The sequence below is a fragment of the Oryctolagus cuniculus genome, chromosome 8 (assembly GCF_051225735.1).
Source record: "Oryctolagus cuniculus isolate XC-2025 breed Fujian yellow rabbit chromosome 8, ASM5122573v1, whole genome shotgun sequence".
NCBI classification, from domain to species: Eukaryota; Metazoa; Chordata; class Mammalia; order Lagomorpha; family Leporidae; genus Oryctolagus; species Oryctolagus cuniculus.
Window position 1 is genome coordinate 87743033 of NC_142874.1, and position 16121 is coordinate 87759153.

The following is a 16121-nucleotide window of genomic DNA, read 5'->3' on the forward strand; positions in this document are numbered from 1 at the left end:
CTGGGCTGGAACCCTGCAACCATGTGGGATACTGGCAGTGCAGGTGCTGGCTTAACATGCTGTGACACAATGCAGACTCCAATTCTTTAAAAGCAAAACTTGGCGCTGATTGGAAATTCTGGATATAGGACATCCAAGAGAGCTGATAATTTGGAGACTTTAAATTTAGCTGAATGGGGGCCGGTGCTGTAACACAGAGAATTAAGCCACCTCCTGCAGCACCAGCATCCCATATGTGCTCTGGTTTGTTTCCCTGCTGATCCACTCTGATCCAGCTCCCTACTAATGTTCCTGGGAAAGCAGAGGAAGATGGCTCAAGTGTGTGGCCCCTGCACCCATATGGGAGAGCTAGATGGAGCTCCTGACTTCTGGCTTTGGTCTGGCCCAGCCTTGGCCATTGTGGCCATTTGGGGAGGGAACCAGCAGATGGAAGACTTCTCTCTATCTGCCTCTGCCTCTCCCTCTCTGTAACTCTTCCCTCCTTCCTTCCTTTCTTCCTTCCTTGCTTCCTTCCTTCCTTCCTTCCTTCCTTCCTTCCTTCCTTCCTTTTTTTGACAGGCAGAATTAGACAGTGAGAGAGAGAGAGAGACAGAGAGAAAGGTCTTCCTTTGCCGTTGGTTCACCCTCCAAGTGGCCGCTATGGCCTGTGCAATGCAGCCAGCGGACCGCGCTGATCCGAAGGCAGGAACCAGGTACTTATCCTGGTCTCCCATGGGGTGCAGGGCCCAAGCACTTGGGCCATCCTCCACTGCACTCCCTGGCCACAGCAGGGAGCTGGCCTGGAAGAGGAGCAACCAGGACAGAATCTGGTGTCCCGACTGGGACTAGAACCCGGGGTGCCAGTGCCGCAGGCGGAGGATTAGCCTAGTGAGCCGTGGCGCTGGCCACTCTGCCTTTCAAATAAGATAAATTAATCTTTAAAATAATTTAACTGAATCATTCCCAATGCAGTATTTTAATCTCTGAATAAATGTTGTGATTATAGGTTCAGTGCTTTAATAAATAATTAAAAGCTACTTTATTAAGTTTTGCCAAGTTACTGTGAAGGTAATCATATAAATATTTAATATTCTATAACATTAGTATAATGAACGCATGTTGAAAAAATTTAGATGGCAGATATGTAAGAGATTATAGATTTTTTGAAAATCATTTTAGAGATAACAGGCACAACATTTGCAAATCACTGAGCTGATTGTATCTGGATCATGGCTGGTGTTCAACAAATACAGACTGGATAAATATGTACTTCTGTATTGCATATTGAGTGAGTACCAAGCAGCTGCCTTAATGAAGCCATGGCTGCACATCCAGAACTTTTCCCCTAAAATTTAATATAATACAATTTTCCTGGCCTTGTGTTTATAAATCCTGAAAGATGCATCTAGTACACCCCTATCCCTGGAGGTAATTGTAGACAAAGCGAAAGATGAGATTGCACAGCCTTTGGCAGGCAGTGTACAACTGCACATAGCCAGATTGAGTTATGGGTCTCCGCACCTCCCGCAGGTGCAATTTTATTGTTTGATTCTGAAATGACCACCTTCAGGGTAGTGTAACTTGCATGTCCGTGGAAGTATAGATCTGTCATGTGAAATGTCTTAACAAGGGAAATCAGTGTTTTCCCTAAATACTTTGTGTAAGCCTGTGCGATGTGGCTTCCCAAATATCATGGCCAACCTTCTACTAAGCTTTCAGAGCTCCCAGATCCTTCCCCATCCCAAGCCCTTTGCTGCTACCTCCCTCTGTCCACTGGCCTCAAATGTTTTTCATTCCCACAGCTGGGTCATCCCCTGCAGGCTTTTTTCTGCTTGCCCGGCTGATGACGTTTTTCTGGCTCCAGAAAACTTCCGAGATGGTTACAGCAGTGCTTGCGGGGACAAAGGATTGTCCCGATTAAAACAACAACAACAACAAAACTAGGACAGTCTTGCAAGAGTCTGGATGGGTGGCCAACCCACATGAACACTTTGTGATGATTCCCTCAGCTTTCCCCCTTCCTCATTAGACAGGAACACTACCTTCATTTTGAAAACTTGGGAGTCAAACTGAAGTTTTAATTGTGGTCAAAGGTCTATTGAATGGTTGGTGTCACTGAGATACCTGAAATTCTTTTCTCATTTCATTATTCTTAGGTATCTGATTATTTCTGCTTCTGCATGTTCTAAGGTATGGACAGCGATTGAAACGTAGGGACAAATTCAACCTTAAGTGTTAAGTCTTGAATGCTAGACATTTTCCCCCTATAGTTTTAGAATGACTGGGAAGGGGAAGGCTCAATTATTTCAAATAATATGGAGTAATTACACTTAATTACACTTAATTGTACTTTGCATTAGAATATTATATAATTATTATTCTTTGTGTGATGGGCTTTGTCTTATAACTATAATTTCCATTGAGTCTAGATGGAAATAAAACTGTTGTCAAGAAATGGAATGAGAAAACTTTGTTTACAGTTTTGTCAGTGCTTTCTGCCAGTGTTCTGTCCTTCCAACAGCTGCAGAAGAACATGCTGTTGGTATTTGGAAGCCTCTAGAAAGAGGTGTGGCCAAGTTTATTTTTCTAATCCCTAAATTCAGCAAATAGGTCATCACTCAATCACCTTATCTATGTGTGCATTAAACCCTCACTAATAAATACTCATGCTTGTGAGATGTCACAGTGGGAGCTGAAAGCCAAGGCATGCATCAAAGTCTGCAGATTCTCTGCCACTGAGCACATATTCCTTATTTCCAGAAGTTATTCAACCTCTCTTCACTAGAATGTTAAAATTTTTAAGCAGTGACTTGAAATTAACACAGAGAAAATGGACTTAGAAAAGTCCTTTATATGCCAAAAAGAAATGCTCATTTCTGATAGACTTTATTTTCAAGCTGTGTCCAATGTGTTCACTCTTTTTTTAGTTCTTGTCCTGCTTGTAATGATCACTAGCACTGCTATTTGTGGAAACCACTCTATTTTTAACCTAGAAAAGGGGTTGGACAAGTGTCTGTGTTTTTATGGAGTGATCATGGACAGCTCTCATACATTTTTAATTTATGGCCAATCATCTGCTATTATTAGCTATCCCAGATTAATTCATCTGCTAAGTGTGAGTGAGGCTGAGTAATGAATGATTCTGCCTGAAGTTGTGTTTTCCTGAATGCTTACAAAACTTACTTTCTGACTGAACTGTGCAACATTTTCTGTGAGACAAGCACGCTAAGATCTCTCTGTAATTCTTTCACTGATTTACACTCTTCCACACAGAATATCACTGTCCCTCTGACAAAAGAAGAAACCATGTTTAGCCTGTTTACCTAATGTCCAAGGTACTGAAGAGCTATATAAATTGACTCTTAAGTTCCCTAACAAGTGAAGAAAGAAATGAACCTTTTATCCACCTCTAAAATAAGTTCCAGATAAACATATTATTCATTTCGTTAAATGGAAACGTAGACTAAGGCACTCAAGCTTACTTTTTGTTTGTCACAAAAGCCATTATCAAATGGGAACAGGTGAGAACCTTTGGAAGCCAACATAAATGGAAAATAAATATTTTCCATTTGATATGTTGCAAGTGACATTTTAATTAATGTGTATAGTTTCCTCCAGCAGTTCATTCATTGCCAGTCATGCTTCTTCAGGGTCTTTCATAACTACTATAATCTCTCTCTCTAGCCATGACACCATCATTTTTTTTTTTTGATAAGGAAATGCCCAATGGCAAGTTGCAGAATTTTCATATTTGAGTAAAAATGTCTTGTTTAAAGCACTTAAAAACACTGCATTATGTTGAAAACATAATAATAGCCATTATTGGGTTAGACCTACATTTTCTCTAATGGGAAACTTTCTGGCTGAGTTGATCTTTGCTGGGTATGCTAATTTTAGAAGGCAAAGCAAGCTCCCAAATATCGATTGGTTTCCCTAAAACACGTCTCAATCAATCTATTTAATACCTTCTGGATTTCATTCATATATAAATGCTGTTTACTGGAACCTGGGGTTTCATAAAAATATAAGAAGCTGAGTAATATAACCTTGCATTTCAATTATTAAAATTTATTTTTTAAATTTTCAAGGTGTTTTGGGATCCTATTCCCAGTACAAGTTTACAATATCCAAAACCTTTCATATTAAAAAAAGTTCCTATATTCTTTTTCTGACTGTGCCTTTTCTATTTCAAGCTAATTAAAAGATATATTGCAGAATAATAAAACTGCATATCCTCTAAATTAGTCTGTCAAAGCAAGACTCTTTTAAAAAATTGAATTGTGAGAATTTTCCCATGCTTTCATTCAGATAAAGGATTATAATGTGTACTAATTTTTCTAAGATCCTTTGCATCAAATAAGTACTGCTTCAATAGTTTTTATTTACCATCAACTGAGAAGAAAAGATAATGATGAACCTTACTACTTTAACAAACAACTTCTTTTCTACCACTAGAACTGTTTTTTCAGAAAAGAAATAAAGTATTATTCTATATTCAGAATCCTGGGAGTGTCTGTTGTTTGTCTTGTAAATAGCACGTGATATTTTAGGTAGTACATGTTTATTTCCGTTGGAAGAACATGTCCTATTTTTTTGAGGAAGGAAAGAAACTTGTAAGACATCAAATGTCTCTTGCAAAACAATTTGATGAAATAAATGTAAATAAATCAGAAACACGTGAATTGCATTTCAATTAAAATTAATGGGCTTAAATATAAAGAGGGTAAAGTGCTTGAGGGAAAGAGTGTGGTAAGGCGGGAAGTGACATTTGTTTTGTTTTCATCAGTCTTGGATTCTTGAAAAATGGCCCAACACTTCAACCTCATTCATAGTCTCTTCAGACTCATAATGGAGTTACAGAGTGGGAGAATCATGCAAATTAACTTTACAGTTTTATCTGGCTCCAATTCCAATGTATGTATCAAACATTGCCACTTTGTAATTCTTCACAATCATTCTTAATTTGAAGTTGGTGATTATCTATGTAGTTATTTTAAGGGTACACAAGAAACTGTAGTCAGGCTCAAGCACACCTTTTTTTTCCCACTCAGACTCTGAAATAAACTTGATATTTATTGTTTCTTTCCGATTGAAGATGACCAGATCTAAATGGAAAATACACCATGGGGGCCAGAAGTGTATACACATATGTATGACATGGGCAGAAGGAAAAAAGCTGTTGGAAGAAATGGTGAGAGAGCAAGAAAAAAAGGAGTAAGAAACACATGCAGAGCTGGACCATTGACTCCAATTCCACGGGGAAAACACTCAAATTGCACAAGTTATGCAAAAGTCACAAAAAATGTATCACAGTTTTTTTTTTTAATAACCATCAGCTTTTTTTTTACTGTAGTTATCCATAGTGCAGATTTTTAATGGAGAAAGTAAAAGACATTTTCTTGATATTAACACAATGTCTATTCCACTGTGTTTTACACTGCTTTTTGTTTATACTTTTTAAACTTTTATTTAATAAATATAAAATTCCAAAGTACAGCTTTTGGATCACAGTGGCCCCCCCCCAAAAAACTTCTCTCCCACCTGCAACCCCCCATCTCCCACTCCCTCTCCCATTCCATTCACATCAAGATTCATTTTCAATTCTCTTTATATACAGAAGATCAATTTAGTATATATTAAGTAAAGATTTCAACAGTTTGCACCCACACAAACACAAAGTGTAAAGTACTGTTTGAGTACTAGTTATATAGCATTAATTTTGTAATTATATCATTTATGCTTACTTAAAAAGAAGTACAGAGCTTTTTTATGTTTTGTGTGTTTCAATTAAAATAGAATTATTCAACGACTGAATATCAGGGAAAAATCAAATTCCCAAACAATATTTTACAAAGTTTACAAATATGTTTCCATGCCTCAAAATATGAGTAGGATTGATGTATGGTCTGATATTTTAAGTCCTCAGTTCTCAGTCTTTGAAAATGGGAACAACTTAAATATTCTCCAAAACTTGCAAAAAGGCAAGAAGCACATAGGTAGAGCATATACAGATGGGGGAGTCTGTTTCTTCTGTAGTGGTCTTGCTTTCTGGCTTGCTGAAAACAGACAGGTGCAATTGGACTTCAGCATCTCCCTGGCACCCAGAACCCTGCTGCTGCTCATCACCAAGTCTGGAATGGGGATGCTGCTTGGTTTCCCTGAGCCAAACAGTTTATTTTCTCAAACTGTTCTGGAAGTGTTTTTCTTCCTTGCATTTCAACAGGCAGTTATTGTGAGGAGTCACTCAAAATATTTTCTCCATAATTTGGCGTCTAGCACAGTACTTTGTTGTTTTATTTAAATTTCTTTTCATTCCCCTTTAGTAAATGGAAAGTTGAGTGTCTAAACTATTTCATTGCACCTTCAATTAGTAGTAATCCAACAATTACAACTGTTTCTGAGTCTCCAAAGTCACTCTTCATGGTCTACTATCAACAAAATGTCTAAATTCTAATACCAAAGTTGTATTAATGAAAATACACCAGTATTACCATGTTAAGCTTTGTCACTATCAAAAGCCAATCTTTACAAGGTCTTCAATTAAGTAAGTGTCATTCTGTAGGTTGACAACATTATTACAACGGTCTATTTCCTTTCAGGAGGGACAGATTTATTTCCCACCATGACTTGTGACAGCAACATTTCCTGAGTGTATCAGGAGCTAATGCTTTGCCATTTGTGTTGTTCCACTTGATAACAGGCATACCCCTGTAGCAGTGATAAGGAATGTGAAGTGGGGAGGTATTGCCACAGTCCCCACCAAGGATCATCAGCCTGCATGGTGTGTCGCAGGAAAAAGAAGCGTTGCCATCGAGACGGCATGTGTTGCCCTGGTACCCGCTGTAATAATGGTAAAGGTTCTCACTTAATGTTTATGGGCTTCTTTCTTTTTGTGTAGGGAGACTGTCTTGCAAGTTAGGCTCATTTCTCCCTATTTAGACTCACGAAATAAAAGGAATCTTTTAGGACTTGGATAGATTAGATTACCATTTAGGATTATCTCCCAGACTTTAGTTTTCTCCAGGCTCTCACCACCTTCTGTATTTTGTGACTCATACTGACACAGGATGTTGGCATGTTGAAGTGTTATGTATAAATAGCTAGAGGTTCCATTCTGCTTATCATGCAAGTGAATACTTTCATGCCAAAGAACCAAAAAAATGGAACCTACTGTAGTTTAATAATGTTATAGTGAGTCAGTCTTCCAGTTTCATACCTTGGTCCTGTTATTCAGGATCTGTTGTGACACCCTTAAATGGTGAAGCAGTAATTGGTACCTCCAAATGGAGACACAGGATTCCACCTCAGCATGATTTTACCCAATATTAATAACTTATAGGCAGAAAATTCACATTAATTATGAAATGAAGACTCACAGACAACATGTGACAAAAATATTAAGTAATTGCAGAAGGCAATCAGAAACATATAATTATTCAAACAAAAGAGCAATATCAGGCTCATACTCCACATCTATTTGTGATCTCTGGGTATAGACCTACTGTGAGTATGTTGGACAGGAGGTAAAGGGAAAAAGACCTCAACTAGAGAAGCTTACAGTGTGCCCTAGGATTGTATTGTTAATTAACAAAGTGATCTGCATCATGGGATGGATGACTAGTCACAAGGTTTAAAAATAATATAGGATAACAGGAATTTGATTTTGTACTGTCAATCTAAGTACTCATATATTCACAATAATTCAGTGTAATTCCGCTTTTATTTTTATTTGCCCAAGGTCACTTGGTCTTGAGAGAAATGAGAATTTAATCAAGGAATCCTGGCTCCAGTGTCAAAGTGTGCTATACCCTAATATTAATAAATAAGTAAATGAACATATGGATGGAAAAACAGATGTTCAGATAGGCAGATGAATGGCTTTAACTGTATATCAGGAGCATATAGAATTGTATTGGTCTAATTGCTTGCATCTCCATTTCTAGGCATCTGCATCCCAGTCACTGAGAGCATCTTAACCCCTCACATCCCAGCTCTGGATGGCACTCGGCACAGAGATCGAAACCACGGTCATTACTCCAACCACGACTTAGGATGGCAGAATCTAGGAAGACCACACACCAAGATGTCACATATAAAAGGTAGGGCTTTGTTTATTTTTTCTTACTTCATAAGAAGTAAAAAAAAAAAAAAAAAAACAAATAATTCTATTGACTATAAAAATAAATCATAAGTAGGATATTTTAATGGCAACTTTTTAACTGAAATTCTTAATTCTGAGGATGCTGGAGATTTCTTACAGAATATTACAAGAATTGCATCACCTTGATAAATCATGCCATTTTCTAAACAGGCCTTCCTTTTTACATGGAATTTGGAAGAAATATTGTATATAAACATTGTTGTCACATATATATCAAAGAATAAAATATTTTTGAAAAATAAATGGGAAAATGTAGCCATCTGATTAAATTGTTAGACTTCTAAGTCATTTTATCACCTTTGCAAATTAAAAAAGTTACCATAATTTATTTATCTGGTCATCAGTTGATGGACATGTGGGTTGATTGTATGTCATAGCTATTGTGAATTGAGCTGCAATAAGCATGAGTATACAAATAATTCTTTTCATATGCTGATTTCATTTTATTGGGGTAAATTTTCAAAGAATCTCCATACTGTCTTCCATATTAGTTGTACTAGTTTACATTCCTGCCAACAGTGTTTGGGTACCCTTTTCTCGACATCCTCACCAGCATTTGTTGTTTATTGATTTCTGTGTAAGAGCCATTCTAACTAGGATGAGATGAAACCTCATTGTGGTTTTGAGTTGCATTTCTCTGACAGCTAGTGATCCTGAACATATTTTCATGTGTCTGTTGGCCATTTAGATTTCATCCTTTGAATAATGTATATGCATGCTCTTTGCCCACTTCTTACAGGATTGTTTGTTGTACTGCTGTTGAGTTTCTTGAGTGCTTTATTGAAGCCTAAACACTGATGGTAAAATTTTGAAAGCATAAAACACTTCCATTTTTTTAAAGAGTTCTTCCAAGTGTCATCTGTGGATTACTACTCCCTCAATATGTTCTGTGAAAAAAAATGTCATATGTTCAAAAGAGTTTTGAAATAATGCATCTTCCCTTTTTTTATAAATTTACGATAAAACATTTATATACTGAAAGCTCTGTGAAGTCCAATGATGATAAGGAAAACTAGTCACTTTTTTCAACATTCTGTTTCTCATGCTTTCTTGTTTTTTAGAGCTGATATCCCATGGACTATCTGACCTATTAGTTTTGCCTGGAACACTAATAGTTGCATAGATTGTGCTAAGGGTCTGGCAAATAATTCCTCTTATCTTTTTTTCTACCTTTCCAGAAGTTCAAAAATTTTTTTCCATAGCTCCTAATATTTCTACTCCACAAAATTCATATGCATTTGATATTACAGAAGTGTCCTTTATTCCAACAGATGCCTATCTTACTGTATGGTTTCAAATTTACTCATTATTTTCATTTACTTATATATGTAACTTTTCTGATGGCAAATGAAAGAACCTACTGTGCTGAATGGCTAGAGAATTATGATTAACCTGTGATGACACACAACCCTTTAGACCAGGGGTTGACATGGTTTGGCTTGTGAGTCCAATTTGTCCTGCCTCCTGTTTTTATAAATAAAGCTTAATTGGAACACACATTTATACATTTATTTAGACATTGACTGCGGCTGCTTTTGCAATACAACATCAAAATTGAGGAGCTGTGATGCAGCTTATGGCCTTAAAACCCTACCATATTTATAACCTCACACAACAGAAATATGCAAAACTCTGATTTATCAGAATTACACATCAACCCCACCATGATGTATGGGGGCTATACTGGCTTAACCACTTTTCGCTGGCTAAAATACCTAGATTTGTGCTTCCATGTATTTCTATGATAAGTTTGTAGATACTGCTGGGCCTCTTTGCCCTCAGATGGGCTCATTGTCAATTATCTGCTCTGCTTTGCCTCATGGCTCTATGAAGGCTGCATTTTCTGGATTCCTTGTTAGTTGTGTCTGCCAACATATTCTCCCACTTCCACTGCCTGAGGTAGGGTTTGTGGCAACACTGTGTCTCCTGGTGGCTTCAGCTGCTACCTGTTGGGATTCCAGTCCTGGCCAGTTATTTCAGCCACCAGGTTCTGACACCACCTGATTCTTTGGGTCCTTTAGCCTAAATGTGGTAGTGGCCTCCTGTGACTGCTCACCCTTCTAGTACATTTCACCCCTGCCACCACCTGTGGGACTAATTCTCTGTATGAAAAATAGTCTGCCTGGGATACTTGTAGTTTCCTTTTCCTGGCTGGGCTCAAAATGATTCATGGTCCTATGAGTCCCTGAAAATTTCAACTTCCTTCTTCACTAGGAGGTTATTTAAACCTTTCAAGAAGATATCAAGTTAACTAATTTGAAAGCAATCCTTTTACTTTCTTTTTTTCACTGACCTAGAGGGGGAAAAAAGTAATGATCAGTGAAATACCTATTAGTAGACTATGAAAAGTAACTAGAAGATGATGCATAGTCCTGGCTATTCATTGCATTTGATGTTTAGTTGGCAAATAATGGAAACAGACTGATGTTTATGTGATTTAAGGGAGAGTCAATTGGTATGAATCTAAGACATTTCTAGCACCTGAAAGCTAGAATAAGTAAAAGTGTCCTATGAGCTTCTGACTGCAAAGTTGATTTTTTTCTGAAGTGTCAGAGTAATATCATCTATTGATCCTCATTTCTGTAGGGCATGAAGGAGACCCCTGCCTACGATCATCAGATTGCATTGAAGGGTTTTGCTGTGCTCGTCACTTCTGGACCAAAATCTGCAAGCCAGTGCTCCATCAGGGGGAAGTTTGTACCAAACAACGCAAGAAGGGCTCTCATGGGCTGGAAATTTTCCAGCGGTGTGACTGTGCGAAGGGCTTGTCTTGCAAAGTATGGAAAGATGCCAGCTACTCCTCCAAAGCCAGACTCCATGTGTGTCAGAAAATTTGATTGCCTCTGAGGAAAGCATCACTAGCAGACTGTGAATTTGTGTATTTAATGCATTAGAGCATGGTGGAAAATAAAGTTTGGAATGCAGGAGAATGGCTAAAGTGAAGAATGTAATAAGAATGTAGATCACAGAAAGAAAAAGAGAACTGGATTAGAATGGTTGACCAATGCAACACAGCCTTGTGTTTCCATTATGCAACTTGTTTATGTAAATAATGTACACAGTTGTGAAGATGCTATTATTAAAAAAAAAAGCACACAGTGGAAATTACTGACGATTACCATGTGACTTTCCAACAGTTTAGGTTGTGCTGGAAAAGAGATTTCCTTCAAATTGGTGATTGACTATATGAATAGCACAAAAGCCATATTTCTATTCCAAATTGTAGTTTAATAAAATATTCTTAGTATACCTGGACAAACGGTAGGCTGTAAAACATGAAAACAGTTGGTAAACAGGAATTAAAAACCTGGAGCATAGTTAATTTGCAACATAGAATCACCTTTTAATTTGGGACACTACTTTTACCACTCAATTAAAGGCCTTCACAGACAAGAAAAAAGTATTTCCCAGATGCCATCAAAATAGTGGCAGGTATTTCATCAAACTCATTAGAAAAAAAAGCAAGCTTATTTTTCCTTAGCTTGCTTATTTTCAGTTTTCAAAAATATAATTTCACTTGTAAAATTAATAAGATCCAGCATAAAACATTCTCTTCAGATTTTGAAGGAACAATATTGCACCCCTCTCAATTGTATGTGATTCCTATTCTGAATGTATTTTATTCTCCAGACTATGTCATATTTTATCTCACCAGAAAACGTTGTCCATTGTCCAGGTTTTGGCAACCCATAGGTTATATATTTGAAGCACAAGCTGACTTTTCATCTTTGAAGCCAGAGACTGCACAACCTAAATGGAAGGTCTTCATGGGATTTGCTATCATAATACTCATTATGCAGATGGGTATAGCATAAGTCACTAGCCCTTACTATTCTTAAAATCCTTGTTTGATATTTTTGAGGCTCTAAAATAATCTTCATATGAGTAGGTCTCACAAAATGGACTCCCAAAATAGATAGTGTACTGGAGTTCCATTGTCCTTTGTAAGCTTCTATCCGGCCAATGGCACCCTCTAATTTTTCTGCACCAGACTCTCTGCAACAGCTACTTTATTGCCAAAGATATAGTTTCTCTTGAGACTAAAAAATAGAAATGGAATAACTTGTAAAATTTATATATTGTGAATCTATGCAAACCACAGGTTCTAAATTCTTGGAAACCACTGTACCATATATATATATTTTTTTGCTTAACTCGGTTCTAAGTAATATGTCTAGAACATAAAAGAATAAAAAGGTTATCTTATAATTATTACTTTAAGCATTTATAGACCATAAATGATTGTCTAATTTTCTTTTACTTAAAATCCACTGCAGTCTCAAATTCAAGTTCTCACAATACAAATGGAATCTTAGTCAGTATATGTATTAAGGATTTCAGCTTACTATATTTACTAGATTGATTGAGATTTATGCTTTCCACACATGTCTGAAAAACAAGTAAATTGTAAGCTAATTTATCCAAGAGCCAATGTTTGTACAAACAGATGGCTATAATCTCTGTGATATGCAAATGTAAGATTTTCAGTCAAATGTTTCTTATTCAGCAATTATATTTACAATCTGGTTTTCATATTGCTTCCCCAATATTAACCCTTTCAAAAATTATTATTTGAAGTAATTTATTTACTGGAAATGTTAATGAGATGTATTTTCTTATAGAGATATTTCTTACAGAAAGCTTTGTAGCAGAATATATTTGCAGCTGTTGACTTTGTAATTTAGGGGAAATGTATAATAAGATAAAATATATTAAATTTTTCTCTTCCAAAAAATTAAATTCAAATTTCCTTGTGTTTTTCTTCTGGAGAGAATATTCATAAAATAATAAATTCTCAGAGTTCTACTTGCTTCCTCTGATTTCACCACCTGAGTTGGGAATCTTTTGGATGGCAGCAGCATGAAATGACCCAAAGCAGTTTACTGCTAATAAAGACTGTTTATTTCATGACAGAGGAGTTGTAATTGTTAGAAAGTCACCTCTTTCTTCTTTAAACCAAAGTATCCCAAACTTTGCTTTCTACACATTTATTTATTTATTTATTTATTTTTATTTTTATTTTTTGACAGGCAGAGTGGACAGTGAGAGAGAGAGACAGAGAGAAAGGTCTTCCTTTGCCATTGGTTCACCCTCCAATGACTTTGCCTTTTGGGACATCTTAGAACAAGGGATCTCCACAAACTTCTTCAAAACACTTGAAGTCAGTATGAATTCATATTGGCTTCTACTAGAATGAGTCCATATACTTTTTCTCTCCAGGCCAAAATTTTCCAAAATGGAGATACAACATGTTTAAAGTTAGTAGTTCTTTTCCATATAGAACAGAGAAGGTACAAAATGTCTTTATTTGTATATGGAGGTAGACTAGCTTACATTGGCCTTGAGTAAACTCAAGTTTACTAACTAGGAAGTGGATCTTTCCTTTGGTTTCTGAATCCAGGGTTATCAGGAGCATTTGACAAACAGAGAGTTCTGGGATGGTAGTAAAAACCCATGTTAAATTAAGATAATAATCACCCAGAAATGTAGAAAATAAACATTGTGTGACAGTGAAATAGAGTCAGTGTAGCATTGGCAGCTTAATGAAGCTAAAACCATCTCACAGCTAGAGGTAAGCTTCAAAAAGCACCAATGAAATAATATGCTCATTGTTTTCATTAGTCACTTGAACTACTATTAAATGGTTAGCCAATGGAATGGATAATCAAATTTATATTTCCTAGTTAAACTCTATTTTTAGACAGTAAAAATCATATAGGTTGTATTTTTCCTTTCCACCATGCTCAGTGAGATGCTCTGACATAGACAAATTGTCTTGACTTTAGTTTTTAGCTTAGAAATAAAAATAGAATTTCCAGAAATACATTCAGTGACACTTTTTTCTTCATTCACATTCAGGTTGATTAAGAGAAAGATTCCAAAACTTAAAGCCAGATGACATATTACCCTGTTGGTGACAAAATTAACATGGGAGAATGTGGCATATGTTTGTGGGCAAGCGGTTATCTCGACACTAAACACCAGAAATAGATTATGCGCTCATTCACAGGCAGCTCCAGACTACATCAGTTCTACCATGTGGGATGCCCTGTAAAACTCAATAATGGGCAAACAAGAATGACATGCTTCCTTCTAGCAGTCAGCACAAAAGAAGGGGTGAGGAAGGTTCTGAACCATGCACTTCTTGTTCAAGAATCTCCTTCAAAATTCTACAAAACTGGAAAATTCTTACCACATGGAAAATGTGAGTAAGGGATAAAATGAGACAAAATTTACCATTCCAGTCCAGATTAAATTAACATTAAGGATTAACCTCCCATATAATTTTTAGAATTTTATATTTTAACTCATTTTACATAACTATTTCCATTATATTATCTAACACAAACTATATGAGATTCTCTCATGAAATTAAATGACACACTCAGTATCTGATGATATTATTTATAAATTTACTTCAATAAAATTTCCAATACAGAGATGCCCCATACTGGAATATAAATCTTCTATCATAAATTCCCTGGGGGAGAAACTAAGGTATAAAAATGAAATCCTCTTGCATGTTAAAGTCAAAATAAGTTGAAATCCAAAAGAATTAAAATCTGAACTGGTTTTCTTCCTTTAAGGATGAGTCCAAAGAAATCAAAGTTGAAAATTATCATATTAATGACTAAATTTTTTCTCTTTTATTCCTTATTCTGCTCTGTTTTAGCCAAAGGAATTTTTGATTCCTTAGTAAGGCAGATTCCTTCCGCAGCTGTGTCCTGCACAGTTTCTCATTGGAATAAGTGTACAGTAATAAGATCTTAGGAGTTTTGTTAGTTTGACAATAATCTCTGATATAGTTGATTTTTAATAAAGTCCAATGAATTATTAGGACACACAAGAGTAATCCAAGGGTACCACCACATTTAGAAAACAAGAGAACCTCTAGTTCTTTGGCAAAGTATGTTAACACATGGAGCAATTAGTGATGTCAAAAGATCTAAGAAAGGTGTGTGGAACAAAAATAGATGAAGAAAAATCTTTGGTTTTGCTTTGCTAAAAATGCCAGCCAATCCAAATCATGTATGTGGAATGCATGACTTCTCAATTTAAATTTATACAGGAACAACATCCCATGAAGAATTGGGTATGGTAGGTTGGGAGGAGAATTCACTTGTGAATTATCTCCTTTTACAGAGTGGTATTTGAGGCATTGCTGCCTCATGCACAGCTGGTCACGTTTATAAATTTGCCATAATGTTAGGCTCATTAGCTCTGGTTACACACCTAGCATATACAAAATATCAGCAGTGCTTAGCTGAGAGTGCAGTCTGTCTAGAGATGAGGCCTCCATAATGTCTGCAAGTTAAACTTCAGTAGGGCCATGCCCCAGTTGTTGAATATGCTGCTTCATGTTTGGAAGTATTTACTATCTCATTGCTACATTTGTTCTCATTGTAGAAGCACATCAGCATACTCCTGAACTAAAATTACTATGATATTTCTGAAAAGTGTTTCTCGTTTAAAAATATTTATTTATTTATTATTTGAAAGGCGGACAGAGAAAGAGAGAGAGAGAGAGAGAGAGAGGACTACCATCTGCTAGTTCACTCCCCAGATGGCCGCAACGGCAGAAGTTGGGCCAATCCAAAGCCAGGAGCTAGGAGTTTCTTCTGGGTCTCCCACGTGGGTGCAGGGGCCCAAGCACTTGGGCCATCTTCCACTGCTTTTCCAGGCCATAGCAGAGAGCTGGATCAGAAGTGGAGCAGCCAGGACTTGAACCAGCACCCATGAGGGATACCAGCACTGCAGGCGGGGGCTTTACCCCCTAAGCCACAGTGCCAATCCTAAAAAGTATTTCAACAAAGATTATATTCCTATGATCCCAGGAAACACTCTCAACTTATATTCCTTCTCTTGACTTTTCCACTGAATACCTACTATGTGCCTGGCAAAGCTGTAGGCACAGTGAATAGAAGGGAATTGAGCCAATACATTTTGCATTCTAGTTGTTTTTTAAAGTGATGGCTAGGAA

At 36.7% G+C, this 16121-nt stretch overlaps 1 protein-coding gene across 1 annotated transcript in view; it reads left to right on the top strand.

Moving 5' to 3' along the window:
• Positions 1–12880, top strand: part of DKK2 (dickkopf Wnt signaling pathway inhibitor 2) — a 114582-nt gene extending 101702 nt beyond the window's left edge. The window contains exons 2-4 of the mRNA XM_002717198.6: positions 6680–6830; positions 7923–8078; positions 10727–12880. Of these exons, the coding sequence (XP_002717244.1) occupies positions 6680–6830; positions 7923–8078; positions 10727–10977 (558 nt within the window). The 3' untranslated portion in view covers positions 10978–12880. The remainder of the gene's footprint in view (positions 1–6679; positions 6831–7922; positions 8079–10726) is intronic.
• Positions 12881–16121: the final 3241 nt, after the last annotated feature.